Genomic DNA, 27,122 nt, shown 5'->3' on the forward strand with positions numbered 1-27,122 from the left:
ACCGTGACCTGCGAAGCTTAAAAGTTATCGCAAATTCGGTCTCTCATTGGTGTTGAGCCAAGGCTTATTCCTCAGCTGTTGCAAAGAGGATCGATGATGATGACGATGAGTTAAGACCATTCCATAACCGGTCAGCGGAGAGCGCTTCGCTGTAGCTGCAGCCAATGATAACCCTAATGGGTCGGGGTGGGCGATAGAGAGACGGATGCAGGTAGATTTTGTCGGGAGCACATATGCAGATCAGGTCAAAGGCAAGGAGAGCGGCTCAATTGGACCGCGCATGATGGATCGAGTTCGAGGGGAACAGGTCATTCCACAGGTAGATATATACCTGCGTAGCAATAAAAGCCCTCAAACTCGCTCTAGCGTTGAGTACATTAGCTGCCCATTTGTACCAGCCACACAATAAGCTTACGAGTATACGATAAATCTCATGTTCTAACAGTGGAATTCAAAGCTCAAACACAAGGAGCGGTTCCTCAGGGTTGCGCCAAAAGGCACCCGGAAGCCGGCGGCCAACGATTAGCAAGCCAGTCTTACGACAGCCAACGACTATGCTGCTGCTACAGCATGACACTAAAGATCTAGGAGTTGTAGGAGATGGGGCTGGTCATTGGGATGGTTGATGACAGACAGGCGCAGGTGGCGCGGTCATGGTTGCATCGAAGCAAGCTACATTTCGGAAATGGCTAATTAACCTTTTGAGGAATGGCGAATATATAGGGCACAACTTCTCCCCAGTGATCCATCGCAACGCCAGTCGCGAACATCAACGCCCGACAGCAAATTTAGTCACAACAGTAGCAGTCTGCTGTTAGTGAATGCAGTGTCCAGGCCTACTTGCAGACCCTCCTGATGTAGCAGTCGCGGTGAGCTTTAGCTACCAGGCAGCCACTACAGACCTCCCCGATCGACAGTTCCGACACCTCAATCTCAAATTTACTCCGTGTCCTCCGAATCTTTGCAATGGCCTGCTTTGAGCTAGCAGAGACGCTGACGATGAAATTCCCGCACATGTAGAGCTTGTCATTCCAAGGGACTACGCGTGTTAATCATTTATAGTGACACCAAACCTTGATCAACACCTGCTTCTATCCAAGTGAAGAGGAGCTCCTTCGCCGAAGGACTTGTGTTTTTGGAGCTTGGGCATATCCTAGGGATCTTTCACATTATCGTCTGATATTACACTCGAGCATAACGACATCGTGGAAGCCTTATATTAGCAGTCAGATAGAGTAGATTCCACCATTCTTCAAGAGAAAAAGGACAGATATGAAATCTCGCAGGAAAGATTCAAAGTATATGGGTCGGGTAAGCGGCAGCTCGCCTGTTTCACTTTGTGACCAATAGCGATCGCTAAGTCCAGGCTTGGCCTCCAGGGATTGTCCGCCTTCAGGCACCAGCTTTATGGTATACGAGACAAGTGGGAGGCACTGAGATCGTATTGACTTGAAGACCTCGTCACAAAAAAAAAACAAATCTAGTACTCATTCAACAATCGAGCTGCATACTATGGCAAAGGTTCGCCGAATCCGCATTCCGTACGATTCGCATCCATTGTACAGTTTGCGGCGCAGCATCCTCATCGCAGGCACTGTTGGTGTACTCCTCAACACCGCCATTTTACTCGCACTTTCCAGTAGTTATGGAGGCATGTATCGATTGCCAAACTTCGTCTTATCCACAGCTCTTCTTTGCGGATCCATTGCCTTCGTCTCATACGATTTGGTCACCTATGGAACACGAACGGCAGTAATTTTAGCATCCCAAGCAAAAGACGACGATACATTGTTGCCCCAAGTTGCTCATGCACAGCCAACATGGCCCTCGAAGGTATTGTTGGTCGGGGATTTCATCTTCGCTGTTGCCCTACAGTGGCTGTTCTGGGGGTTGTTCTTCGTCGTTGCAAGCAGTGGCTATTATGACCGATACGGTGGGTCAGAAACGTTGGAAGCATGTAAGTGGCTCGTCAAGTTCACAAAATTTCTTATGCGTTGGGGCGCGGTGAATTGACTCTGCATAGATGCCAACCTAACAAACTTCGCGGCTAGTGTGCTTCACGGAGTCGCATTCTGGAAAGAATTATTAGCGAGGAAGAAGTCACAATGGCAACGCGACCTCGACACAAGACCCTGCGGGCACTGCGGTCATGTCACTAGCATACAGGATGAAGCTTCCCACAGCGAAGCAGTCATTACAGCCCTCAACGAGCAGGCAGGGCCTTCGAGTGAACCAGGACCCTCAACTCATCCCACCCATACCAACTTCGGTAGGATAAGAAAACTGGTCCTTCCAAAGTGGGCCCGACCAGCGAGTGTTCGTCGCCACGACAGCACTGATGATAGGGACGTTGAGAAAGAAGCTGCTGGTGATGGTGCGGGTGAGCCTTTACTTGTAACCCCTGATGAAAGCACAGAATTTGCTGGGCAACCGTCAGGGACATACGGATCCATGTCGCAGAGTGTCGAGAGCCTAAGTAGCGTACCGGAAACAATTGTGAAAAAGAAGGACAAGGGCAAGAAGAGAATGGTGGATGTGGATGAATGCTAGCATGCATCATTCCCTGGAGATTGTCGTATTAGTGCAAGCCGCAGATCCGTAAACTGGAGTACGTATGTGCCAGATGCTTACATATGAGAGAATGCATTGGCACACGCATAAGAACAAATTTACGAAATGTTGTCAAAGGCAATCCCAAGTCTTAAATGCAGCTATTATCATTCGTAGACTCTTTGCGAGCTTTGCAAGCCACAGTAAAATGTAATGCAGACACTGTAGTCTCTCCATCCCGTTCGCGTTGATGTCCCTAGGGCAAGTATGATGGAAACTTTTTCGAACAATGCAATCTAATTTAGAGAAACGCTGGCCTATGCATTATATCCCAATACCCTTGATCTTTGAACTTCATCGTCACGACAGTTATCTACCGATACGACAGTGTCCTTGTCAACAGATCTCCAGGCTTTCCAAACACAGGCTCCAAGCGTACACCTCCAAAAGTCCACCCGTCAATAGCAACACCTTCTTCGAACTTCCGACTCACGATGAATCCCAGCGCCCCATCAAGGCCCACACTGACCTCAACGTCACCTTCGATCTCCATCCACATCTTTCCGACGTTTTCATTGTATATTCTTTTGCCTACACGTACTCTGACTGCATCAGGATGAAGAAGCACTGGTACCACATCGGGTGTGATGTTCGCATCAACATAACGCTGCGCGAACGTTGTTGCGTCAAATGGCTTGCCAACGGAGAAGACTAGATCGTGAGGCGGCGTGTGCACCGATTTTTGGAACGAGACGATGAATTGAACGCGGTAGCGCCCCTGGGGAATGCCAGTCTTGATGGTGCGCAAGCATATGTTCTCGGCGTTGATGCACTGGTACACTGCTGCTTCTTCTCGCCGGCCGTCGTGATCGAGATCTTCCGCCACGGGAAATATGCGCCTTAACTTGCCATCGCTGACGGCCATCCCGCCCTCGCCGGAGGGCGATGTATCGCGGAAGTGGCTTAGTTGCGATTGGTGCTCCATAGTACTTACAACCCCCAGAGGAAGACCGGTCTTGAAGTCGACTTGGACTAGTTGGAAGGACTGATCGATGAGTCCACGACCGTCCATGCCAACTCGAAAGTGGGTAGCGCCAATCTCAAATTTCGGAGGTAAAGCTGAGAGCTTAGCCATCAGCTCGCCCAACTGTCGCGCAGTTCGTAGCTGCTTTGCATCGCGCATGTATTGTTCTGTGAGTGCTGCCATCTCGTCTTCCTTCATCCACTGTTCTAGGCTTACATTGGCGAGGCCGCGATCGACGTCAAAGCGATAGTACCTCGTCGATGTGTTGTAGTACATCCTCTTCATCTCGTTGTCAACTCTCTGGGTACTAGTCGCCATTCCTGCCAGGGCAGAGACTAGCGCAATATCCGTCCCTAACCCGAATGGCAACCATGAGCCAACGTTGCCAACGCTAGGGATCGACTGGAGACCAGTTCCAACTGAAACAATGACACCAATCGGTCGTCCCTCCCACAATGCTTTGGCTGCGTAATCCACCTCTGCGCAAGGGTTGTTGAAACCCACACCACCGTCCAGATAAGTGACTTTGGGTGTGCCGAACTGCATCTCTTCAAAGAATGTCGGCGCTGCCGAGGTTGCTCGTAAAGCTTCCCAGATCTTTGTTGTTCGATCATTGGGATCATATGTCGATAGAATTCTGGGCAACCCCAACGCTTGCTTCAGTGATGTAAGGACGAAACCTCTGCAGCCCTTCGCATTCTTTCTCTTATGGACGCTGAGTCTGGGCTTAAGTTTCCAGGTGTCGCTTCTGCAAGGTGTTGAATTAGTGAATGGGTTGTTTCTGTCGGTTGCTGAGAGTAAAGGTCGCTGCTCGTCTGCAATGTTGCTAGGCGGCGGCGACAGTACACCATTAGTCTGTGGTAGTACACCTGGCGCATTCTTCAACGTTCCGACAGGACTTTCTGTGACAATGTCCGGCACGGTATCAGACCAAATGCTATCGCGAGGGAGTTCGCTCTCTGGCAACTCTTCAAACAGCGAATCGTCCCACATCAACTCATCCTGATCGTAGCCTAGGTCAACGAGAGCTTGCTTAATGGCATTTTCTAAGACCACTCCAGAAAATCGACTTGCCCCAGTCGGTATCTTCGCTCCAAACATTTTGATCGATCTGTCATTCTTGAATATTTGCTCGGCGAGCTTCGTATAGATATTGATGCATTGCTTGCAATCGAGTTGGAGTCGCGAAAGGAGGATAGCGATGATGCCGCCGGTGCTCGTGCCACCAATTAGGTCGAAATAATCGCATGGCTTAAGTGCTGATGTATCGTTGTTCAGTCGTCGTCCCAATCTCTTCTCTTCTTGTGCGATGCTTTCCATCAAGTCATCCAACACCATCAAGCTTGACAACCCTCGCACGCCGCCACCATCGAGTGACAGCAAGCGCAGAGGCGCGTGAGGGTTTATTTCCGCCCTCGAAAGTTCCATGGTGGTACGCGTGGCGGCGATGCGAAGTAGTGGAGGAAAGATGTGTATGGCTCTCGACACTTCCGTCGGCGGTTACCCGCCTCAGTTCTTAAGTCAAGGTAGACTCCTGAGAGTTGGACGCTCTGAATAACACAAAGACCGATGGGTATGGTGGCTGGAGCTTTGGCAGAGGTTTGTTTTAGGGGAGTTATAGTGTGGCGACATGGAATAGACGATGGCTGTGGCTACAGTCACCACGACGCGCATACGCGAGGCCGCCTTCGTTGACTGCGACAATATAGGAGGCCTACAATGTAGTGAGTCAACCTAGGTGCGAGGCAGAAGTCAAGAGCTTCAGCCTTGTTTGCTAGTTAACCACACTTCCGGAACGAGACTATTTGACGTACGGTTGCCTGCCAGCCTCGAGTACTAATTTTGGACGGTTTCAACGACGTTGACGTCGTCGCTATTCGGATTATGAGGTGGGCGCCTCTGTCAGCTGCCTTAGTGATTCGCGTCGAAGGTCATGAGCGCGTGGCTGCTCAGCGCCTCACTTCGCATTTACATAACGAGGTGTGCATGGAACTACGGGTAGGCGACGGGGTCCAAAACGCCCAAGCCAACCAGAAGAAGGCATTCTCCACATGGCAAAGGAGGCACAGTGCATTATCGTCGAATTAGAAACACAGCTATCACAGCTAGCGCCCTCCATGTAGACACATGCGAGCCGACTAACCGAGAAGATGGGTGTATCGTGTTCAGAGAGACAGTAGAAAAAGGTAAGATCGTGTCACATTGAGATGGTGCTGCGCCTCGATTGAGATCGAAATGGATGGTCAGCAATTTTAGCCTAGCCAACGTCAGCTTGAGGCTCAAGTCGTCCACGTGTTGCTACAACGGGAGGGATCATACATCCACAGGCAGTATGGAAATGTATTGGTGTGACCTTGTTACAGAATCCAACGGCCCATGGAACCGGTCGGCAGCTCTGAGTATTTGAGCGCAGGCAGGCTTTGAGCATTCTGCCTCGAATTCGATCGTGCTTGTGTAGGATCCCCAACGTGGTCATGAGATTAGATACTACTTTGAAATACGATACAACATGTGCTCAATACCCGTGTTGTGGCTGACGCGGCGACAGGACACTCGCGGATTGGTGCTAACACTCAGCACACGTGGGAACTGGACATCGTCAAGGCCGCAGAGTAGCACTGGCTCTGCCCCAGTGTTATTGCTGCTACTCGGAAGCAGCCCGACCTTCACCACCAGGTCTATACAAGCGATACACCAAGGTATCTCGTAGCCCTAATATAGGGTTGTCAAAGTCCTTCTCCCTCAGCTCGTGCAGCTTGAACCCGACCTTTTCTAGAACATGTTGGCTAGCCACAAGTTCTGGATCCGTTTGTGCTTCGGCGTACTCAAAGCGACCTTGTGGGCCTCCCGCGAAGTGCTCAAAAAAGAGCGGAATGAAGCCTCGCAATGCTTCTGTCGCATAGCCTTTGCCCCAGTACTTGTGATTGAGCATGTATCCGACCTCGGGTGCTCGCACCGCCCCTATCATACCGATGACGCGTGGCGATGTCGTCGACGCACCGGGCGCAGAGGGGAGGAGCTCGACGACGAAGTTCCAGCAGTTATCGCGGTCAAAGCAGCCCTGGATCCAGGCTCTGGACTTTTCGACATCGTCGGACGGTAGAAGAGGCCTAATCCAGGTCAGCGCAGGGAATTGCGCAGTAGCGCATGGAGCGAAACTCACGTATGCTTCATCGTCTCGGGGTGGCTACGCATTAGCACTATATCCTCCGCATCCTCCATCGTGAGGGGGCGAATCAGTAACCTCTCCGTGCGAGCCGTGATCGTCGCGTCGACTACAACCATCTCCAGGGACTTGAGACCGTTCAAGAGCCATGGTGCGGTGTGCGTCGCTTGTTATTAGTATTCGTGAGGAGCTGCAGCCACGCGACATAGCCTTCCAGTCAGTCATCGAACGCTAGCCGCTTCAGACACCGTCTTTTGATGACACGTCCCGCAACAACAAATCGACGCCCGCGACCGCAAGCCTGAACGGGATGACTCCCTGAAGAAAAATCCAAAAGAGATAGGTGCGAATTGGAAAGCTCCGCTGCGACGCCGCGTCCGGATCACTGAGCGATGTCACAATCAGTTGTTTCCGCATCCGCGCAGGGAGCGACGTTTCTCATTCTGCTCCAAGTCGGTTCACGAGCACTCACCTTTGCTGTCAATCAGCTCCTGTTGCGCTTCTTGTCGCCCGAACAGCTCGGTGCCTCTGCGCAGCTCGAGCTCTTTTCTATTTCGGTGCTATACTTTGCACGCGAAAGCCTGCGCGTTGCCGTTCAGCGCCAAACCCATGGCACTCAGGCGGTAGTGAACCTTTCCTACCTTGCCGTCTTCTTCGGCATTCCACTTATCTACGGCCTCGCGCTCTTGTGGCTATCTTCGGAGATACCGAATGTGCCGCATTTCGTGGATGCATTGAGCGTATATTGCTTAGCTACCTTCATCGAGCTTCTTACCGAGCCTGCTTTTTCAGCTGTGCAGCAGAAGCTGCTGTACAAGATTCGAGCCTCAGCTGAGAGTACGGCTACAATCTTGCGATGCTTTGGGACGTGCGGATCTGCCATTCTGGCAAGCAAATATGGGGTGAATGTTGGCGTGTTACCATTTGCAGTCGGACAGCTAGGTTACGCTCTTGTCTTGTTGGCTGTCTATACCTACAGGATGTGGCCGGTAGCGCAGAAGGAAAGCTTCTCACTTCTGCCGAAGCAGATACGGCCTACAAGAGATATGCCAGTCGTTCTCAACCATTTCCCGATTCCGCTATTGCGCATAACAGGATCGCTCTCCCTACAGTCGGCACTTAAATACATCCTCACCCAAGGCGACTCGCTCCTCATCACAAGGCTGGTTTCCCTCACGGACCAGGGTGCGTTTGCTCTTGCGTCCAACTACGGCGGCCTCATCGCACGTATGCTCTTCCAGCCCATCGAGGAAAGCAGTCGAAACCTCTTCGCCAAACTATGTGCCGACACCGAGCCCACTCCAGTCACACGTTCAGCAGAGCAGACTCAGAACCTCACCAAAGCCTCCAGAATCCTAAAGATGGTTCTGCGTATCTACACGCTCATCTCGCTCGTAGCCGCTATCCTCGGTCCCAAAGTAGCACCGTTGCTCCTCTCCATCGTGGCAGGAAGCAAATGGGCCAATACCTCGGCTTCGGATGTCCTGGCAACGTACTGTCGTTACATCCCATTTCTCGCCATCAACGGTGTCACAGAGGCATTCGTAGCCGCAGTAGCCACCAACCGACAGCTTTACTCACAGTCTTTATTCATGGGCCTGTTTTTCGCTTGTTTCGCCGGCAGCGCCTGGTATTTCATCTCGCATCTCGCATGGGGCGCCAGTGGTGTCATCGCTGCTAACAGTGTGAACATGGGCCTACGCATAATCTACAACATGTGGTTCATCCAGCGGTTCTTCAAGGAAAGGGATGTGAGCTTCAGCGTGTTTGACTGTCTGCCGTCGAACCCAGTCTTGCTGTCTGCGCAGTTCTATCCATGGGCGATGCAGTTCAGGCCCAGACCAGATTGGCTCTTGCGATACGGTGTGTTTGGGGAGCTGGCGAGTCTAGGAGTCGTGGGCGCATCTTGGGCATTTGTGATGCTCTTCTTCGAGGAGAAATTCCTGCTGGAATGCTGGCACACACTGCGTCCGTCACCTGAGAAAAAGGACTCGTAAACTAGGTAGCGATTCAGGTACTCCCAAGATCACAGTCCTTGCTTCACGACCTGGTATCTGGTGCAGTCGTCACCCTCCACACCTGCCCCGCCAATGCTCGGAACGGCTTCCGACCGCACCAACAAACTCTTTCCGACCACACATCTCCACACGTCATCCCCTCATCTCCAGGCCTCGCCTCTCAATATTCGCGCATCACACGATCCGGCATTTACCTAATATTCGCGCGCACCCCTGCATTTCCTAAGGGTAACGGAAACTACGTGGTGTTCCGAAAAGAGATTTCCTGGGGGTAATAGCTTGCGGGGCGGACCGCGAACGGTGTGAGCACTAGGATTTATCGCGCCATTGGGCTCGGCGGGCTTGGTAGAGCGAAGGAAGCGCGAGTCAAGATTACGAAGGATCTGTTGGGAATGGCGGGATTGGAGAGATGCGAGTACTACCATGGGTTGGTGGACATGGGAAGGTATGCTTGAGTTTACTTTGTGAAGGGTGTAGGGGGAGGGGGACACTGTAGACGATGAGCAGTGGAAGGAGCTTCATATCAGAATGCACTGTACATTAGGCGGTTGTATGCCGTAGATAGCATATGTGTGTGGTCTGACTGACTGTCGTAGCAACGGCATCCGCTTCTCCATCACCGACCTCCAACCTCCAACAGCTCGCATTTTACCCACGCTGTACCTCTCGCGAGCAGCCATATCTCTCTACGATGCACAATTCACGCCTTCATCAAACGATCCCATACCAATCCCACATGAGACCATCGAGAGGGTGATCAAAGCACTGCTACGTTTCAAATCCACCTGCCACGACTTCGGTGTACCAGAACACCAGATCCGAATCGTAGCCACAGAAGCTACTCGCAAGGCCATCAACTCCCAAGAATTTCAGAATGTGATCCACGAGAAGACTGGATGGAAAGTACAGCTGCTGGAGAAGGAGGTGGAGGGGAGAGTTGGAGCCTACGGCGTCGCAAGCAGCTACGCCAATGTTTCTGGCTTGGTGATGGATTTGGGAGGTGGCAGCACCCAGCTTACATGGATCATGACTGCGGATGGAGAAGTGAGGATGTACGAGAGGGGAAGCGTGAGTCTGCCGTACGGCGCGGCGGCGTTGGCCAAGAGACTGGAGGCTGCAGGAGCGAAGGGAAGCAAAGCATACAAGACCTTCGAGCAGGAGGTAATGGGCGACCTGAGCGATGCTGTCCGGCAGATTGATATCCCTAAAGAATTGTTTAAACAGGGAGAAGGCCTTCACTTGTACTTGTCAGGTGGCGGATTCCGTGGCTGGGGCTTCGTGCTCATGTCACAACACAGCATCAGGCCGTATCCTATTCCGATCATCAACGGCTTCAAGGTCAAGGAATACTCGTTCCAGGATACGCAGGCTGTCCGCGCTGCCGTCTTTGACGAGGACACGCCCGATATTTTCAGAGTATCGCAGAGGCGGGCAAGCCAGGTTCCAGCCGTCGCTTTCCTGGTTGATTGCCTCTCAAAAGCATTACCCACTATCCAGGATGTCCACTTCTGCCAAGGTGGTGTGAGAGAAGGGATGCACTTTGCAGAGATGGAACCGATGCAGAGGAAAGAGGATCCCATCGTCACCGCGACCAAAGCTTATGCAAGAGAATCAGCCCCTGAGATTGTTGGTTTACTGTTGAGTGCTCTCCCGACACCATCCCCGTTGCCGTTCAACACGGCCCTTATACAAGCCTTCGCGCAAGCCCTCTATGCCCACGCGGCATTTCCGAAGGACGTTTGCGCTGGTGCGGCTCTGAGGAGCACATCGACCGGCTTCTTTGCATCAACACACGGCATGAGTCACGAGCAGCGTGCAGTACTGGCAATTCTGCTGTGCGAACGTTACGGCGGGTTCCGGTCACTAAGTCCCACGGAGCAAGACTTCTACCACCGCCTGTTGCAGTTGCTTCCGGGCGACCTGAGCTGGTGGTGCGTGCATCTAGGGCGTGTTGCTGCGGTGGTTGCAGTTGTATATCCAGCTGGTGTAATCAGAGAGCAACGTCTGGATATTCAGACGACTTGGGCCGCGACCAAGAAGGGCAACGACAAAGTATGCATTTCGTTCAGCTTTCCGACACTGGCCCGTGTCGACGAGATGGATGAAGCACTCAACGATGCACTTGAGCAGGTGGACAAGGCGGGGAAGAAGAAGAACTGGGTCGCTGGGCATGGTTATAAAGTGGAGGTAAGTATCGGAAAGTAATTGAAACATGGTCGAGCCAGCAGCCAAGAATCATAGAGACGGACTTTGAAACTTGCGAAGTGTGCAAATCGTACGCGCAGGATATGTCTTTCGTAGCATGCTGTGAGGGCATTGTGGCCGGCATGTTCACTCAGAGGCGTGGCAGCGTTTCATGCATAGCGTCAACTCAGGATGGGTTGTAACTCGCAAGGCTCTAGATTCTGACAATGACTCAAGAGGTAGCATCCTATACCGGAGCTCGGTTTGTGCAACACGGAGTGGCGAGCATCGTGATCTATTCCGGGCAGTCGGAGGCCGTGGATCTCAGGGGCAAGGCATCGTGACCTTGGAGGTGGCGGTGTGGAGTCATGGCCGCTCAGCAACGTGACCAAGCACGCCGGTCGACGACAAACCCGACCGGAGGCTGCAGCCGTGCACCGTTCCACGTGCCATGAGCACCCACCGCTGAAAGGACACGTCTGGTCAGCCGCACTGCAAGCGTTGCGCGGTGCCAAGGATCGTGAAGTCTGCGCAGCTAGGTTCGGGTCGGGGTGCAGCGGTTGGGTTGGCGGCGGGGCGAATGGGGGGCGGTGCAGCGCGAAGGGTGGTGTATGCCACTGGGTCCATTAGCAATTATGGCGCACGCTTTGGTCATGATTGTAAAACTCTGCGGTCGAGTGCGTGCTTTTGTGAAGTTCGGCAGCCCCAAGGTGGCAGCCCATTACGTGAACGGGCCAATGGCAGCGGGCCGCGCTACGGCTAGTCCACAGCGTTTTCTGGGGAAGCTGCAGGCTTCTCTGCTCGGCTTCGGGCGGGTCAATCACTCATCGTCAGGTACCAGAGGCCTTGCATCAGCCCGCCGTGTATAAAATGGCCGCACCCCGACAGCAGCACGCTCCCGCCAGCTCATTGCGTTGGCGGCTGTCTGACCCGTCCTTGACGTCTTATCAGCCCACCGTCCCTTATCTTCGGCCGTTTCATGCGCCCGGGTTGCAGCGTTGCACAGCTCGCATCATCCATACACGGCCCAAGGCGGCACATCACTACCGGAAACACGCTCTGCTGCCATCCACAGTCAAGCATCGAGCGGTGAAACCTCAGACTCCAATTGGCGACCAGGAGCTTATCCATCGGAAAGCTTGAGTTGCTGCTGTGTTGTCGTGGATTGTGGATTCTTACCCAGGTGAGCTAGCTGCGTCATAGTGCCCCCAAAATAAATAGCCCATCGCGACTGCCTCTGGCGGCGTGTACGGCGCCGAGGACCCTTGAGGAGCATTCTGCGGCCCAATTCTTGCGGAGCTCTGCCTCCACTGCTATCCTACGATTGCGACGCCCCAATTTCACCAATATTGCTAGCAGTGCTAACGCCCGCTCTTTGTTACAGACCCCGCCAGGCCCCTCACAGCCCGCCTCAGCGCTAGGCGGACCACCGTACACTTGATCCCACTCGTTGCAACCTCTTTGCCAGCCCAGAGCCTCGCACCATCCCCAATCGCTAGCAGGTCTTCTGTGCTTATACCGGGTTGATCACACAGACCGCCCGCCCTCACAAACCACAACATGTCGACTCCCGTTAATGGCGCCGTCGGCGGCGCTCCCCAGAACAAGCTGCTAGACCAGGTCCTTCAGCCTCCGGCAAGAAATCCCTCGCCACTGCCCACACACATGAGCCTTCCGGGCTCAGGACACTCAACACCGCGAGTCATTCCCCGGGAAGGCCCTGGTGGCTCCGGCTATGTCGCCCAAAAGTTTGACGGCAAGGAGAAGCAAATGGAGGAGGTCATGGACGGCATAGAGGAGAAGGGCTTCCTCCCTACCGAGTTTGTCGAGACGGAGACGCAGTGGTTCTACAACGAACTGGGCATCGACGACATGTATTTTGCAACGGAATCGGTCGACACGTAAGTTGAGACGAAAGCAGCCAGTACCCTAGCTCTGGTACTAACATTGCCCAGCATTGTCAACCACGTTCTCTCCCTATACGCCGCCAAGGTTGCCGCATACGCCCGTCAAGACAAGCGCCTCGAGATCCGCTTGGACAAAGAAGCCGAAGATCACGCGGTCTACATCGACACGAGCAGACCTGGAGTCTCAGTGGTCGATGGCCCGCAATACGAGAAGCGTATCGGCGAGAAGTATCTCCACCGCTCAAAGGGCGCTGCGGGCTATCGTGTGGAGAGCTTCCGTTCAGCTAGCCCTCTGCCCGGCAGCCAGGACCAGCAACTCCGCTGCTACTTCGTGTACCAGTGCGATTTCGTTGATCCCTCCCCAAGCGCTACCGAGACCAACATTGAGAAAATCGGAGACAAGAGGTTCCTCCAGAAGGCAACAGCCAACACAAAGAAGATCTACCAGGAAGCTTTGGAAGTAGCTGTTGAGCGCACTGGCCCCGTCATTGAGTACTTCGATATCGAAGGATCTCGTGACAAGCGTTTGGTGATTGCCTACAAGCAGGGGACTGCTATGGGCTTCTTCAGTGCTTTGAGTGATTTGTACCACTACTATGGCCTCACAACTTCAAGGAAGTACGTCGAGCAATTCTCCAACGGGTACACCTGCATGTCTCTGTATCTTCAGGAGATGCCCGGAGCAGCTGGCCGCAAATACCCCCCGATTGAAGCCTCGGTCCACCAAATCATCAAGGAGGTCTCTCTGCTATACTGCATCCCCCAAAACAGGTTCCAGGCACACTTTGCCACCGGACGCCTCAGTCTGCAAGAGACCATCTACGCGCACTGCGTTTGGGTGTTCATCTCGCATTTTCTCAACCGCCTTGGAAGCGAGTACACCGCTTTGGCTTCGATGCTGGATGGAGAGAACAGTGCCCACGCCGAATTGCTTTCAAAGCTGAAGAAACGCTTGCGGACGGAGACGTTCACTGCCGATTATATCCTTGAGATCATCAACGAATATCCGGAACTGGTCCACAGCTTGTACCTTTCTTTCGCGAACACTCACTACGTTCAGACTAGGGGTGAGCAAGACGACTTCCTGCCGACGCTGAGTTTCCTGCGCCTCAAGGTGGACAAGGTACTCACCGACAGCGAATTGACAGACGCAATCAACAAGGTAGTCGTCAATGAGCATCACCATATGGTCATGAATTCGTTCCGTATATTCAACAACTCCGTTCTCAAGACGAACTTTTACACTCCCACCAAGGTTGCGCTGAGTTTCCGCATGGATCCAAAGTTCCTTCCACCTTCGGAGTACCCTCAACCTCTATATGGCATGTTCCTTGTCATAAGCTCCGAATTCCGCGGATTCCATCTTCGTTTCCGCGATATTGCCCGTGGCGGTATCCGCATTGTCAAGTCTCGCAGCCAAGAAGCATATGCTATCAACGCCCGATCCATGTTCGACGAGAACTACAACCTCGCCAACACGCAGCAGCGCAAGAACAAGGATATCCCTGAGGGAGGCTCAAAGGGTGTCATCCTGCTTGACTACCACCACCAGGACAAGGCACGTGTTGCATTTGAGAAATACATCGACAGCATTCTCGACCTTCTGCTCCGGCCAAGCAGCCCAGGTATCAAGGACCCAATCGTCGACTTGCACGGCAAGGAGGAGATTCTCTTCATGGGTCCTGACGAGAACACTGCTGATCTCGTTGACTGGGCGACTGAACACGCTCGTTTCCGTAATGCGCCATGGTGGAAGTCTTTCTTCACCGGCAAGAGCCCCAAGCTGGGTGGCATCCCGCACGACCGCTATGGCATGACCACTTTGTCAGTCCGCGAATACGTGTTGGGCATCTATCGCAAGTTGAACCTTGACCCAAGCAAGGTCAGGAAACTGCAGACTGGTGGACCTGACGGTGACCTTGGCTCCAATGAAATTCTTCTCAGCAATGAGAAGTATATCTCCATCGTCGATGGCGCGGGCGTTCTAGTAGACCCTCAAGGTATCAATCACGAAGAACTCCTCCGACTAGCCAAGGCCCGTGTCATGATCAACAACTTTGACGTCTCGAAGCTCTCTCCGGAAGGCTACCGTGTCCTTGTTGACGAGAATGACGTCAGGCTACCAAATGGCGACCTAGTCGCCAATGGCACCACGTTCCGCAACACCTTTCATTTGCGACATGGAGGAGGCCTGCAGTACGACACTTTCGTCCCTTGCGGAGGCCGTCCCGAGTCAATCGATCTCACCACAGCGAACAAGCTTATCGTTGACGGAAAGTCAATCATCCCCTATATCGTGGAGGGTGCCAACCTGTTCATCACTCAGGATGCCAAACTCAAGCTGGAGAAGGCTGGCTGCATCCTCTACAAGGATGCCTCAGCGAACAAGGGTGGCGTGACTTCGTCCTCCCTCGAAGTTCTTGCGTCCCTCACCTTCGACGATGAAGGCTTTGCTAAGCACATGTGTGTTGGTGACGATGGAACCCCACCTCAGTTCTATAATGACTACGTCAAGTCAGTCCAGGCTATCATCCAGAACAATGCCAGACTTGAATTTGAGGCTATCTGGAGAGAACATCAGAAGACTGGTACCCCTCGCAGCATTCTGAGCGACACATTAAGCATTGCGATCACCAAGCTCGACGAGGAATTGCAGAAGACTGACTTGTGGGACAATATTGAGTTCAGGAAGTCTGTCCTCAACGAGGCTCTGCCGAAACTATTGTTGGAGCAGATTGGCCTGGAGAAGATAATGGAGCGGGTAAGTACATTTGGCTTGCACATAGCCCACCTTGGGGTAATACACTGTACTAATGAACATGCAGGTACCCGACAACTACATCCGCGCCATCTTCGGTAGCTACTTGGCGAGCCGTTTTGTGTACACCTACGGTATTAATGCGAGCCAATTCGCCTTCTTCGACTTCATGAACAAGCGGATGTCTAAGCTCAGCATTGAGGCATAAGGGCCCATGTCGCGAGCGTTATTTCATTGATATACCTTGTAATGCATCACATGAATGGTCATATGGCGTTTGGTTGGGAAAAGTCTGGTTGGCACACTTGTCCGCTATTGTTATTATTCTGGGCGACGTCTGTGGTAAAGGCGTCGGAGTTTATCCAGCACCCAATGTGAATCCCGCATGGGGGAGGGTGGGGTACTCGGCGCGTATGCACCGTAGCCGCCCATAGAGGCGTGGCTGGATGCAACCCAGACAAATCAATTCACATGCAATCTTTATATATGGCCTTTTCGTTTCTGTCTGCGATGATCAACTCTGATAATGTGCCTGAAGCGTGCAACCGGCTACTCTCCAAGCACAGTAGCCGAAATCAACAATTGGGCTTTTGTTAGCGTGAAAAGTGGGATACACTGTCAGATAATAGTCGTATATTCGGAACATGTAGTGAGCTCCTCAAGGGTAAATTGTGCTCCAGAAGTCTGTTTTTCCTGTCAGTCACTGTGAAGCGTGTCGCGCGAGTTGGGTCACGTCTAGAACCCGGAGCTCGATCAGAGGTAACCCACCCATCGTATGCGCAAGCAGCAGCTAGACTAAGCAGATAATATACGCCGCGACTAGCCAATGCAGCCAATGACCGGACTTTTGATCTGGACGTGAAACCGAGCAGGAAGGAAGGACGTGCGTCGCACATAGTAGACAAAGTCCCCGCGTCTCCCGTCCCTCACAACAACGCTGCTGTCACGTCTCCACCACACGTCGCTTTACAGTTCTCATAGTAAGTCATTTCAGAGTCGCGTATATCTTCATCGTCGTGTCTCTTTATTCTTTCCTTCCTATCAAGTTGCGTTGCGCGTTATCTTGGCCATACTTTGGCGCGTGGCGCGAGACACGTCGAGCTGCAACAGAGCCAGCACCAATCTTGAGCGCCTCGCACACGACGCGTGTCTCCGCTTGCGATATCTCTCGGGACAGCATCGGATGCATTTCCTTTACGCACATCATCCTTTTCCAGAGCACAATCTCCTTATTTACGTCCTGCGCATTCCGTCACGAGAATAGCGTGGCATAGCGCTAACAGCCCACGGTTCAGCCCAACTCAACGCGCACTCTCTCACCCAACAACTTATTCCCCGTTCACTCTCGACACTCCTCTCCGTCCGTACCAAAGGAGTCAGCAAGCATAAGCACGCAAGATGGCCGCCCGAACCGCCACCGCAACGCCCACGACGCGCAAGACGCGCACCGCGACCAACTCGCTGCCCAAGAAGATCGAGGCCGCCGTCGAGACAGTCGCGCCCAAGAAGCGTGCCACCAAGGCCAACACGAGCAAGCCACGCGATAAGAAGGTTGCGGCTGGTCGTGTAGAGAAGAAGGCCGCGCCTGCGACGAAGAAGGCCCCCGCTGCGAAGAAGGCGGCTCCTGCCACCAAGAAGACGACGCCTGCGAAGACGCCTGCGGCCAAGAAGGCGGCGGCGACGAAGAAGAGCCCGGCTGCTAAGGCGGAGAAGGAGGTTGAGAGCGAGGTGAAGAAGGTCGAGACCAAGGTCAAGAAGGCGGCTAAAGTGAGTTCTCTCCTCCTCGAAGGAGGCATCTTTCTCTAGGCAATGTGACTGACATGTAACGCGCAGGCTACTGGAGCAAAGGTACGACGCATCATCCATGCAAGACCGGTTGTCTCCCGCGCAACATGCTAACATAGCTTAGGAGAAGAAGACGACTACCAAGGCAAGCAAGCCCAAGAAGGCGTAGAGGCGCTGCGGAGGCAGCGATCGATCGATATGGGTACCTCGGCGTTTCGGCGTACGCGTCTCGTCTGATCTCTGGGTTTCTCTCTCCCCGAAAGCTTCATTGTTGTTGTTCCCATGAGTTCTGTTCTGGTATCACGAATGTGTTCTGTTCTGGTCTTATTAGGACGAGGTTATGGATCTGGATCTGGATTGGCCTGGTCTGAGCATGGTGTGTTGGAGTATGTGGGAATTGAGTTTACGGTGTGTTTATACGATACCCAAGGGTTTTCGGATAGAGCGCTAGACCCGCAGTGATGACGATGTTCCTACTACGAACCTGCGAGTGCTCGTCTTACTGTGATCATGATTGTTAAATGGTTTTCCTCTAGACAGATCCGTGAGGCGGAAAGTTTACAATGGCGCTCGAGATCTTTCCGATGGCAGATCTTGCCAGAAAGGCTCCGGTTGAAAACCCCCTCGGAAACTTTGTTAAACGAGGCACAAAGAAGTATCTCGACCAAACGGATCAATGAATTAGATAATTTGGGGTATCACGATGTTTCCGTAATGCTAGCTCTTGCCCCCATGGCCACGAATCCCGTGTTCACTACCACCACCGAGACCCGTCCTTGGTGTCGGGTCCACGTCGGGTCAGATCCCAGCCAACTCCGTGTACCGACCACTTAGCAACGCCGGCTCTCTAACTCTTTCCGAATAACTAGCAAATCTTCGGTTCGTCTGGGTCCTCATATCTTATGCCAATGTAGCTGCAGTGCGCCGTTTGGCGAATCAAGAGTGGCCTAGTCCATCTAGATGTTTAGCGGAGTTGGTATCCAACTACTAGGCTAAATCGGAAGATCCACAGTTCAGCCAGTTTCTGCGGCTTTGCAATGGATACGTGGAGGAAAATGCAATAGGTTCCTGTATGCGAACTTTGTGTTCGTTTCACTCAGCCATTGAAGTATCGAGGAACTCGTCCTTGGGTTCTTTAGGCTCCTGGGCTTCGTGGAATTGGATCGCGTCGTCGATATAGCTTAGGACAGCACCGAGACTGTCTTCGTCTTGCGCGTCTAGTTTCAGGAATGAGACCATGCTGAAATCATCGATCAGCTGGGCTACGGCCTTGTTCAGCCTGTCAAACGAGGCCCCGCTCATGACGCTCTTGGTCGAGCCTGGGTCCTGGTAGCCCTTGGCCTCTTCCGCGTCCCCGTCCTTCACTTTACGTGTGGGGTCTTCCTCTAGGAGGGCTGGGTCAGGGTCGAGGAAGCGGCTCAGCTCCCGCTTCGCCACCTGCCCTTTGACCAGATCCATCTTGCTCAGGATATTTACGTGGGGCATCTCGAGCATCAGCATGGCACTCATGGCAGAAAGCGTGCCGGAGAAGAATTTGGGGCGATCGACGATGAAGGTCGCCTCGAGCAGGTAGGCCGCACACATGTTGATGTTCAGCGAGCCGCGCATTAGCGTCTTGACGAGGTCCGGCAGGATGGGCACATGTGTGTACAGCTCGATCTGGCCGGGCATGTCAAAGACGATCAGGTACTCGTCGGTGACTTCCTCGAGCGGGTCCGTCAGGAAGTCGAGGTTCTCCATGAGGAACTCGAAGCAGTAGATGAGCCCGCCGTTGGGCCCCAGGCTCATCTCCTCCATGACGTCCTCGAGACTGATCAGGTCCTTGATGTCGAGGTCCGGGTCGAAGGCGAACTCCTCGGCGGCGGGGTCGAGGTTGACGTAGAAGCACGGGCGCTTGTTGTTCTGCAGGTGCTGGATGAGGGATGCGCAGAAGGTGGACTTGCCGGCGCCAGCCGGGCCCTGTGCGCGCCGTCAGCCAGCGTGCGCGCGAGTGTCGCGGCCGGGAAAGGCATTCTTACCATGACCAGCGTGCCATACTTGCTCATGTCGGCGGGTGCTGCGCGAGTTGGCGGGCTCGGAAATTTTGGGCGCTGCCCTCGACGCGCCGTGGCAGAAAACAGCGGCCGACGGGCCCCGGCGCCCGCGACGTCGGCGGGGCACCAATGCGACTGCCCCTCGGTGGGGCGGTGAATGGCGTGCTAGCGCCTCTCATTTTCTGTCCCCCGTTGCGATAGGCTCTGGCGGCGGCGGCATTTTGCGCGACGCTGCTGGGGCACGTTTTTCTCGGCAATTGGCCCAACGTCGCAGACGAAGGCCCTGACACGGTTTCCGACGTCTTAAAAACCCGAGCCCTTTCTGACCCAGCCCCTCCACCCACGCAGCCTTTTTACCCCCTCTCCCGCCGCAACACCACACGGTCGCAAGTCCTACACTACGCCTTCGACAAGCACATCCTCTCCCTCCACCGCCATGACGCAGACCAACGGCCAGACGGTCCCCGGACCCAAGCTCAACGTGCGTCTCCGTGCTGTCTCCCATTGATGTCCAGCGCGTTGCTTACTGTCGTCCAGGGCAACACCTTCCTCTTCACCTCCGAGTCGGTTGGCGAGGGCCACCCCGACAAGATTGCGTGAGTGCTGCCCTCCTCCGCCGTGCCTTTCCCCTCCCTCCCTCCTCTCCTCGTTTTCACCACCCTTGCGTCGCATACAGTCGGCTATCCACAGCCGGACCACACCCCGCACCTGCAGACGGCTCTGTCACGCAATTTGTTCGCGACTGGGCACCACTGACGCCCCACAGCGACCAGGTCTCCGATGCCATCCTCGATGCCTGCCTGCGCGAGGACCCGCTCTCCAAGGTCGCTTGCGAGACTGCCACCAAGACTGGTATGGTCATGGTCTTCGGCGAAATCACCACCAAGGCCCGCCTCGACTACCAGAAGACCATCCGTGATGCCATCAAGGACATTGGCTACGATGACTCCAACAAGGGCTTCGACTACAAGACGTGCAACGTGCTCGTCGCCATTGAGCAGCAGTCGCCCGACATTGCCCAGGGTCTCCACTACGACGAGGCTCTTGAGAACCTCGGTGCCGGTGACCAGGGTATCATGTTCGGATATGCCACCGACGAGACCCCCGAGCTCCTGCCCTTGACCCTCCTGCTCTCCCACAAGCTCAACAGCGCCATGAAGGAGGCCCGTAACAGCGGCGAGCTCCCCTGGCTCCGACCCGACACCAAGACCCAGGTCACCGTCGAGTACGCTCACGACAACGGTGCCGTCATCCCCCTCCGTGTCGACACCGTCGTCGTCTCGGCCCAGCACTCTGAGGACATCACCACCGAGGAGCTCCGCAAGGAGATCAAGGAGAAGATCATCAAGAAGGTCATCCCCGCCAAGTACCTTGACGACAAAACCGTCTACCACATTCAGCCCTCGGGTCTGTTCATCATCGGTGGACCCCAGGGTGATGCCGGTCTCACTGGCCGTAAGATCATCGTCGACACCTACGGTGGCTGGGGAGCCCACGGTGGTGGTGCTTTCTCCGGAAAGGACTACTCCAAGGTCGACCGTTCCGCTGCCTACCTTGGCCGCTGGATCGCCAAGTCCCTCGTCAACGCTGGCCTTGCCCGCCGTGCCCTTGTCCAGCTCTCGTACGCCATTGGTGTCGCCGAGCCCCTCTCCCTCTACGTCGACACCTACGGCACCTCCGACAAGTCTTCTGAGGAGCTTGTTGAGATCATCAAGGCCAACTTCAACATGCGCCCCGGTGTCATTGTCAAGGAGCTGAACCTCACCAACCCTATCTACAACCAGACCGCCAAGAACGGTCACTTCACCAACCAGGTATGATTCCTCCTCCCTCTTCACCCAGTATGATCATCTAACGTCGCATAGGAATTCACCTGGGAGAAGCCCAAGACTCTCAAGTTCTAGATGTAATAATACTGTAATTGCATGCGTGCGTTGAATCAACTTCAGCCACGATGGTCACTTCTTACGACGACATGACATGCATATCTTCGGCGGTTAAAATTCCGTCTTTCAACAAGTTCGGCGTCGGGAAGGGATACCCCTTATACCTCAAAATTTTCATATTTTCAGGCTTTCCCGAGTCATCATAGACGCAACGCTTTTCAATGGGCGTCGCAACGCTCTTCCACAACCCGGGGCCAGCAAGAAGGGCACAACTTTTGGGATAGGATGGATGGATTGGAGATAAAAGCGGATAGAACTGCTCTCCTCTGCTGAGGTGCATCCTTGCTATGCAAGGCAATTGATCGTTACCTCGCAAGTCTCTAAATTATGCCTTGCAACTGATGTACACCGTGATCAACCTTGTAGGTAGCAGAAACGTTGGGCCGGCTGTCCCACATGATCGGAACATAGCAGACCCTGCGGAGACTAACGAGAAAGTTACAAGGCCAGCACAGTCCGACAGACGCATCGTCGGAGGTTTGTCTCGGGGGATTCCAATTACGGATCAACTTAGAGGTCGCCTGGCAATGCTATTGGTGGGCGCAGGGGCCGCGTCGCACGAGTGACATTTATCGTCTGCGCCTCAGGCTGATCACAACCCCCGGCTAAGAGTGCGCAGCTCCGACTTACAGTCAACAGCCGCAAGATTGACATCACAACAAATGCGGACACCCATGAGTATTAATCCGAGAACAATGCATCACGTTCCAAAGATGAATACATGCATTGAGTTTAGTTGTGCCCCACGTTGTCGTCATTATCGTTCGTCGGTCAACATCGTCATTACTAGCTAACGCCACCAGGGTCTTCCATTCAGGCCGTCAGCAAGTCATGGGGATTGTGATGGCGGAGTACCGGCCCTTTAACATCCCTACTGGGTTTCCGCACGATAGAAAGTCAAGTCCCACGTTGTCACAATCCTCTCGTTTGCAGCTCGTCTCTCCGCAATTTGAATCCTACAGCGATACAAAGGACGCCTTGCTCCGGTCTCAGCGCCTCAGCGGCATAAATATAGGATATTTCCACTTTGTACCTCTGCCAACATGGCGATATCTTCATCACATCCAGCGGATGCTCCACCGCCTTACGAAGAGGCAGTGGGCAGCTCCTCAGCACCAAAACCTCTTCGCCGTGTCTCTACCGACGGCCCTACTTCACGAACGGCGCGAAACGGCATACCACCAGAGCACCGCCGCTCAATGGAAGACGAGAACCGCGAACTTCCTCCCGGGTGGGTTCGACAGTTCGACCTCGGAGAACAGCACCAGTTCTTCGTTGACACAAACGCCAACCCTCCTCGAAGCATCTGGACGCATCCCTACGACGACCCCGACTTCCTTGCTACACTGAGCCCAGAAGAGCGCAAGAAGCACAGTCGCATGCACCGCTCCGTCACACTCGAGGACATCACAGCCGAAAGCAGCGACGAAGAAGACCACCATCACACCGCGAAACTTCCCCCTCGCCCCAATGCCGCTGGCGGCGCTGCGTCTTCTTCACAGCCCGCCTCCAGCATACACAGATTCACGCGCAAAATGAAGGACAAACTTACCGATAGCACGCACGAGCAACGCCAGCGCCAGCGCATCCAGCGCGAAGAGGCAGAGCGCAAAGCGTACCAGGCGCACATGCAAGCCCGGCAGGCGATGGCACGCGCCATGCAGACCGGCCAGCCGCAGTTCCTGTGCAAGGACCAGCACGGGCGCGACGTGTACATTGAGCCGCCTGGCTTTGGTGGGCGCGCTTACGGAGGCTACGGACAGCAAGGCTACGGGTACAATCCCTACTCTCAAGGGCCTTATGCAAATCCAAATGTCAGGTTTGTCCGGCCGAGTGGCCCGTATGGGAGGCCTTATGGGTTTGGGTACGGTGGGGGTATTGGGGCGCCTGTTGCAGCGGGGCTGTTGGGCGGTGCGTTGCTGGGCGGCGTGCTGTTTTGAGCGTTGACGGGGAGATGGATGTATTGAAGCCTCAGCGAGCAGGATGGGGGCTGTGTTGCGGCGGCTGATGTGTAAAGATACCTTGTCGTTTCGAGGACTGAGCATGGTTCATGGTTCTCGTATATTCTTATTCTTCCTCGTTAACATTTCGTGCAATGAGTGTCCTGCGTCCTGGGACTAGGAACCTTGTTTACAAGTGTTAGTGTGATGATGTAACTGAGTACTGAGAAATTGAAATGGGACTGTGCAAGCTTGTGAGAATTGACGCCAGCCGCCGCACGAGACCAGAATTCGCGCCGCACAGCCAAAACTGCCAACACTGCCTCACCACGCCCCTGATCCTACCTACCCAAATTTCCTAGAAATTGGTCCACTTGCGAGAAGCGAGACGTCGTCAGAATTAGTTAAACAAAAGCAATATTCATGCAGAGATACGTTGTGCTTCAAGACTGTAGAGGAGTCGGTGAGATCAATGTCCACTGCTTACGTCCTACAGCCCTCCAGGACCCCAAAACATGCCAACTATCACCGCCAGACTCGACATACAGAGGCAAAAAGATAATGGTCACTACGAGGGTCGAACTCGCGACCTTGGCGTTAACAAGGAAGTATTAGCACCACGCTCTAACCAACTGAGCTAAGCGACCGTTGGTGTTTGATTGATGTAAATTCGAACATCTTACAAGTATATAACGTCACAATCAAATCAGCATAAGTAGACGGACGAGCATTGAGGCAATTCGAAAAGTTTCCTGATGCAAATTGAGTTGGTGGGGCGTTCAAGGGCTCAGTCCGGCAAGCGAAAGATGGCGGACGCACTAAGGCAGGACCTTGGTACGTAAACCGAGGTTACAACCGACACACCCCCGTGGGTGAACTCCTGAGTCCGCCTTTGCTTCATTTCTTATTGATGATCGAGCTAGTGTAGGTACGAAAAACCGATAGTCTTCGGAGTGCTGGAAGGAGAGAACTTGTAACCAGCAAATCGATTTCGTCCACGAAGGCTCCTCTATCGTCCAAATGTGGGATTGGTGCGGAGGACAACGCTGCCATTGTAGTGCGACTGGAGATCAACCAATGTCTACTACATATGCTGTCAAGATGAAGCTCAATTTGTGTGTCAGAAGCCTGCATGGGCGGTTTGAACCCGATCAAGGATTATGAACTCCCCTTACATAGGTCCTGCATCGCCACAGGATTTCTAGATCTGGAGCGATCCTATTCTCAAGGACCTACATCAAAAATGATGGGAGATAGATTGTGATCACGCCCAATCAACTTGATCTAACCGTGCGGCCAGGTAATCTGATTTGTTCCTTACGAGGTGGGGAGGTGCGATCATGCAGATGCGCCGTTCGTCAATTAGTCTACATTGACATGCAGGGGTCGGCTGGCTCAAGTAACACGAGAGACCACGCGCATCAGTTGACATTTGGAGGGCTTTCATACACGAGAGCCTAAATTTTTTTTTAGAAAAAGAATAACAACCAATAAAAGAGAATAAGTCTTGGAGAAGGCAGGTGATCATATCGCAACTACTTCAGCTGCACGCCAGGTTTAAGCAGCTGTGGTGGGATGATGTCAGAGCTGGCTGCTTCCTTGACAGCTTCGAAGCCCAGACAATGCCATCACCATGCCTCCCGAGTGGGTATGGAACCATCCCGTAACTAGAATAAGGTCCTGAAAGCATTGCCAACTCTTGTTGAAGCCTGCGATAGCTGCGAGATGATGTGATATGGTTAATAGACAGGCCGGTGTAACAGTGGAGGTGTGAGTTAGTGGTACCACCGAACAGAGCCGACGCCTGGCGTGGGCAGGCTCTACCACAGCCTGTCACCACACCGCTCCATCGAGCCACCTACGGCAAGCTACATGTGCGAACTGTCCCTGAACAAAGACAACATTACCAATTGCGTTGCGCACAGCGCTCTCTTGTAAGAACGTTGGGGGGATCCGAGCGTCGAGTTGGCGCTAGAGCCAGCCTCCCCGTAATGCTCACACCGTCTCCCAACCGTACTAGGCCGAATTGCAACCAAGTATCAGGCCACAGGCATGCAGTGGTTTACCAAGAAAGCTGAGGATCCTGCCTGCCGTGCAGCGGGACCCCACCGATGTCATGGACGCGAGTGGGCTTTCCATGTTCGTGGTGGCGGGATGTCGCTGTATCAGCACCCGCCTCTCTATTTTAAAACTCGGGCGACCTCAGGCGCCTCTGCTCATGACGGTCCTTAGCAGACTTCGGTTCCATTTAGCAATGCGATAGTAGCGCAAGATGCGCGCATAGCCACAAGTCTAATCACGGTTGCGCAAAAGATTGCAAGATGGAGGTTACAGAGAGGCTTACGAACAGCGCAACACCACCGCTGCCGGTCCGCAACCCGAACCGTCGATACTCCCAACGAAAAACCGCATTTGTCGTTCCAAACAGCTCAGCCAAGCTCGTACCGAAACCACTCTTCAGCAAACGAAGTGGAATTCCGCCTTTGCAGATACACATCGAAGTACAGGAAATTCTGGACTGGTCTTCACGCTCTTCTTCACAATCGTCGGGTCCTCCGTCACCGACAAGCTCGTTTCGGTCTTTTGCATCATACGCATCGTCAGTGACCACAGTTTCCGGACCCGGCTCGGTTCGCGAAAGACCAATATCACAGGAATACGCGTTCCCACCACTCGATATTTGCAATTGGGGCAACGAGTGGGAACCCTCACATGCACCAACAAACCCTCGCTTGCGAAGAACAAAGACGCCTAAGAAGGAGACGCTGAGAGACTTGCGAGCGAAAGGAAGCGACATGTGTTTGCAGAGGGTATACGAGCAGCAGCTTGAGCTTTACCTGAACGGTGCCTTGTTCCCGCGGACGAAGTGGAAGGATGATTTAGGATGTGTCGAAGAAGAGTAACGACGCTCAATGCGTAACGCGCAATGTTGTACGAATGGTGAGTGGAAGGTCGTCCCTCAACTACGAACCACAATACTGATGAGTGCAGTGCATATGAATTTGAGGAAAGTTTGTGAGAGGGGCCTTCTATGATACCAGGACAATTTTAGGGGATTTGAGTGACCATATTTCAGGATGAGAGACGCTGGCGTGGACAATTTCATTTTTTACCAATAGGCTAGAAGGTCTGGCAATGTATGTACTTATGTAGTGTCTTAATGTGCTAATGTTTTGTATACTACTGCTAGCATTCCTTTCGCAGGAGTGGCACTACCAGGACGGTTCCACATGTTTAAGAGCTCACTTATTCTTTGAACACCGCTTCTTGCGGTCAAGCTAGTCTTATAAGAACAACGTTTGCATCGTCCGAGATGAAGAATAGTGGAGATTTCAGAAGATCTTGAAACGAACATGGGCGCTGATAAGAAAGCGAAGATGAAGGGAATGTTGCGTTGTAAAGCATCTGGCCATACCACCAAAAAAGGTGTTGTTTGCATTATCTGGTTCGACCTCGAGCTCCTCCCTCGTTTCTAACCTTCGCTCGCACATCTTCACATTATCCACCCCTCGCTCGGTAACACAACTCCAAAATCTCCAACTGCACGTCCTCACTCGGACTCCTCATGAGCACATGCTTCTTCTCCGCATAGTCCAGAAACACCTCTCCCGCTTAGAACACATCGATCTTTGAGGATCGTTCCCACTGCGACTCCACCGTGCCTTTGATGATGAAGTTGACGCCTTCGACGGGATGGGTGTGAGGAGGTGAGTAGATACTGCAAGGAACAAAGTGGTTTTCGAAGCCGCGGAGTTGGGGGATTGGATGTGCGGCGACGATAGTGCGGGTTACGCCGTGGATGATTGTGGGT

The 27,122-nt window shown here is 53.5% G+C and overlaps 11 protein-coding genes and 1 non-coding gene across 12 annotated transcripts; 8 read left to right on the forward strand and 4 right to left on the reverse strand.

The window, feature by feature from the left end:
* The first annotated feature begins 1,473 nt into the window (after positions 1–1,473).
* CC84DRAFT_1260572 (uncharacterized protein) lies at positions 1,474–2,696 on the forward strand. The gene is made up of 2 exons (XM_018184996.1): positions 1,474–1,957; positions 2,024–2,696. Exons 1-2 carry the CDS (start codon positions 1,513–1,515, stop codon positions 2,548–2,550), a joined length of 972 nt encoding a protein of 323 aa, XP_018033774.1. The 5' UTR covers positions 1,474–1,512; the 3' UTR covers positions 2,551–2,696.
* A 227-nt stretch (positions 2,697–2,923) lies between these two features.
* Positions 2,924–5,002, reverse strand: CC84DRAFT_1095511 (FabD/lysophospholipase-like protein; the record flags this gene model as incomplete). Its single annotated transcript, XM_018174617.1, has 1 exon — positions 2,924–5,002. One exon carries the CDS (start codon positions 5,000–5,002, stop codon positions 2,924–2,926), a length of 2,079 nt encoding a protein of 692 aa, XP_018033775.1.
* Positions 5,003–6,218: 1,216 nt separating this feature from the next.
* On the reverse strand, positions 6,219–6,859 carry CC84DRAFT_1095707 (acyl-CoA N-acyltransferase; the record flags this gene model as incomplete). The annotated part of the gene is made up of 2 exons (XM_018174626.1): positions 6,219–6,684; positions 6,738–6,859. The coding sequence occupies 2 exons, from the start codon at positions 6,857–6,859 to the stop codon at positions 6,219–6,221; spliced, it is 588 nt and encodes a 195-aa protein (XP_018033776.1).
* Positions 6,860–6,969: 110 nt separating this feature from the next.
* CC84DRAFT_836615 (Rft-1-domain-containing protein) lies at positions 6,970–8,944 on the forward strand. The gene has a single exon (XM_018187604.1). It carries the CDS (start codon positions 7,133–7,135, stop codon positions 8,735–8,737), a length of 1,605 nt encoding a protein of 534 aa, XP_018033777.1. The 5' UTR covers positions 6,970–7,132; the 3' UTR covers positions 8,738–8,944.
* Positions 8,886–11,176, forward strand: CC84DRAFT_1165652 (retrograde regulation protein 2). The gene is made up of 2 exons (XM_018178767.1): positions 8,886–9,203; positions 9,355–11,176. The coding sequence occupies exons 1-2, from the start codon at positions 9,151–9,153 to the stop codon at positions 10,961–10,963; spliced, it is 1,662 nt and encodes a 553-aa protein (XP_018033778.1). The 5' UTR covers positions 8,886–9,150; the 3' UTR covers positions 10,964–11,176.
* A 1,218-nt stretch (positions 11,177–12,394) lies between these two features.
* On the forward strand, positions 12,395–15,974 carry CC84DRAFT_836759 (NAD-specific glutamate dehydrogenase). Its single transcript, XM_018187605.1, has 3 exons — positions 12,395–12,843; positions 12,898–15,610; positions 15,675–15,974. The coding sequence occupies exons 1-3, from the start codon at positions 12,503–12,505 to the stop codon at positions 15,813–15,815; spliced, it is 3,195 nt and encodes a 1,064-aa protein (XP_018033779.1). The 5' UTR covers positions 12,395–12,502; the 3' UTR covers positions 15,816–15,974.
* A 592-nt stretch (positions 15,975–16,566) lies between these two features.
* CC84DRAFT_1165655 (uncharacterized protein) lies at positions 16,567–17,563 on the forward strand (the record flags this gene model as incomplete). Its single annotated transcript, XM_018178768.1, has 3 exons — positions 16,567–17,374; positions 17,441–17,455; positions 17,517–17,563. Exons 1-3 carry the CDS (start codon positions 17,006–17,008, stop codon positions 17,559–17,561), a joined length of 429 nt encoding a protein of 142 aa, XP_018033780.1. The 5' UTR covers positions 16,567–17,005.
* A 921-nt stretch (positions 17,564–18,484) lies between these two features.
* CC84DRAFT_1095082 (uncharacterized protein) lies at positions 18,485–19,437 on the reverse strand (the record flags this gene model as incomplete). Its single annotated transcript, XM_018174598.1, has 2 exons — positions 18,485–19,351; positions 19,411–19,437. The coding sequence occupies 2 exons, from the start codon at positions 19,435–19,437 to the stop codon at positions 18,485–18,487; spliced, it is 894 nt and encodes a 297-aa protein (XP_018033781.1).
* A 495-nt stretch (positions 19,438–19,932) lies between these two features.
* CC84DRAFT_1188128 (S-adenosylmethionine synthetase) lies at positions 19,933–21,329 on the forward strand (the record flags this gene model as incomplete). Its single annotated transcript, XM_018180972.1, has 3 exons — positions 19,933–20,021; positions 20,192–21,239; positions 21,291–21,329. The coding sequence occupies 3 exons, from the start codon at positions 19,933–19,935 to the stop codon at positions 21,327–21,329; spliced, it is 1,176 nt and encodes a 391-aa protein (XP_018033782.1).
* Positions 21,330–21,985: 656 nt separating this feature from the next.
* Positions 21,986–23,485, forward strand: CC84DRAFT_1165657 (uncharacterized protein). Its single transcript, XM_018178769.1, has one exon. It carries the CDS (start codon positions 22,415–22,417, stop codon positions 23,309–23,311), a length of 897 nt encoding a protein of 298 aa, XP_018033783.1. The 5' UTR covers positions 21,986–22,414; the 3' UTR covers positions 23,312–23,485.
* A 388-nt stretch (positions 23,486–23,873) lies between these two features.
* On the reverse strand, positions 23,874–23,958 carry CC84DRAFT_t72. The gene has a single exon. It is a non-coding gene; the product is annotated as a tRNA-Ile (tRNA).
* A 1,674-nt stretch (positions 23,959–25,632) lies between these two features.
* On the forward strand, positions 25,633–26,214 carry CC84DRAFT_1177440 (uncharacterized protein; the record flags this gene model as incomplete). Its single annotated transcript, XM_018180283.1, has 1 exon — positions 25,633–26,214. The coding sequence occupies one exon, from the start codon at positions 25,633–25,635 to the stop codon at positions 26,212–26,214; it is 582 nt and encodes a 193-aa protein (XP_018033784.1).
* Positions 26,215–27,122: the final 908 nt, after the last annotated feature.

The sequence above is a fragment of the Paraphaeosphaeria sporulosa genome, assembly GCF_001642045.1.
Source record: "Paraphaeosphaeria sporulosa strain AP3s5-JAC2a unplaced genomic scaffold CC84scaffold_7, whole genome shotgun sequence".
NCBI lineage: Eukaryota > Fungi > Ascomycota > Dothideomycetes > Pleosporales > Didymosphaeriaceae > Paraphaeosphaeria > Paraphaeosphaeria sporulosa.

What these genes read in the sequence shown, in the direction of transcription:
- CC84DRAFT_1165657 (XM_018178769.1), top strand. Translation starts at nt 22,415, where the DNA reads ATGGCGATATCTTCATCACATCCAGCGGATGCTCCACCGCCTTACGAA.
- CC84DRAFT_1165652 (XM_018178767.1), top strand. Translation starts at nt 9,151, where the DNA reads ATGGCGGGATTGGAGAGATGCGAGTACTACCATGGGTTGGTGGACATG. An exon ending in GGGTTGGTGGACATGGGAAG is followed by an intron (nt 9,204 to 9,354) that starts GTATGCTTGAGT and finishes TGACTGTCGTAG; the next exon opens with CAACGGCATCCGCTTCTCCA.
- CC84DRAFT_836759 (XM_018187605.1), top strand. Translation starts at nt 12,503, where the DNA reads ATGTCGACTCCCGTTAATGGCGCCGTCGGCGGCGCTCCCCAGAACAAG. An exon ending in GCAACGGAATCGGTCGACAC is followed by an intron (nt 12,844 to 12,897) that starts GTAAGTTGAGAC and finishes AACATTGCCCAG; the next exon opens with CATTGTCAACCACGTTCTCT. An exon ending in TGGAGAAGATAATGGAGCGG is followed by an intron (nt 15,611 to 15,674) that starts GTAAGTACATTT and finishes ATGAACATGCAG; the next exon opens with GTACCCGACAACTACATCCG.
- CC84DRAFT_1260572 (XM_018184996.1), top strand. Translation starts at nt 1,513, where the DNA reads ATGGCAAAGGTTCGCCGAATCCGCATTCCGTACGATTCGCATCCATTG. An exon ending in GTCAGAAACGTTGGAAGCAT is followed by an intron (nt 1,958 to 2,023) that starts GTAAGTGGCTCG and finishes GACTCTGCATAG; the next exon opens with ATGCCAACCTAACAAACTTC.
- CC84DRAFT_836615 (XM_018187604.1), top strand. Translation starts at nt 7,133, where the DNA reads ATGTCACAATCAGTTGTTTCCGCATCCGCGCAGGGAGCGACGTTTCTC.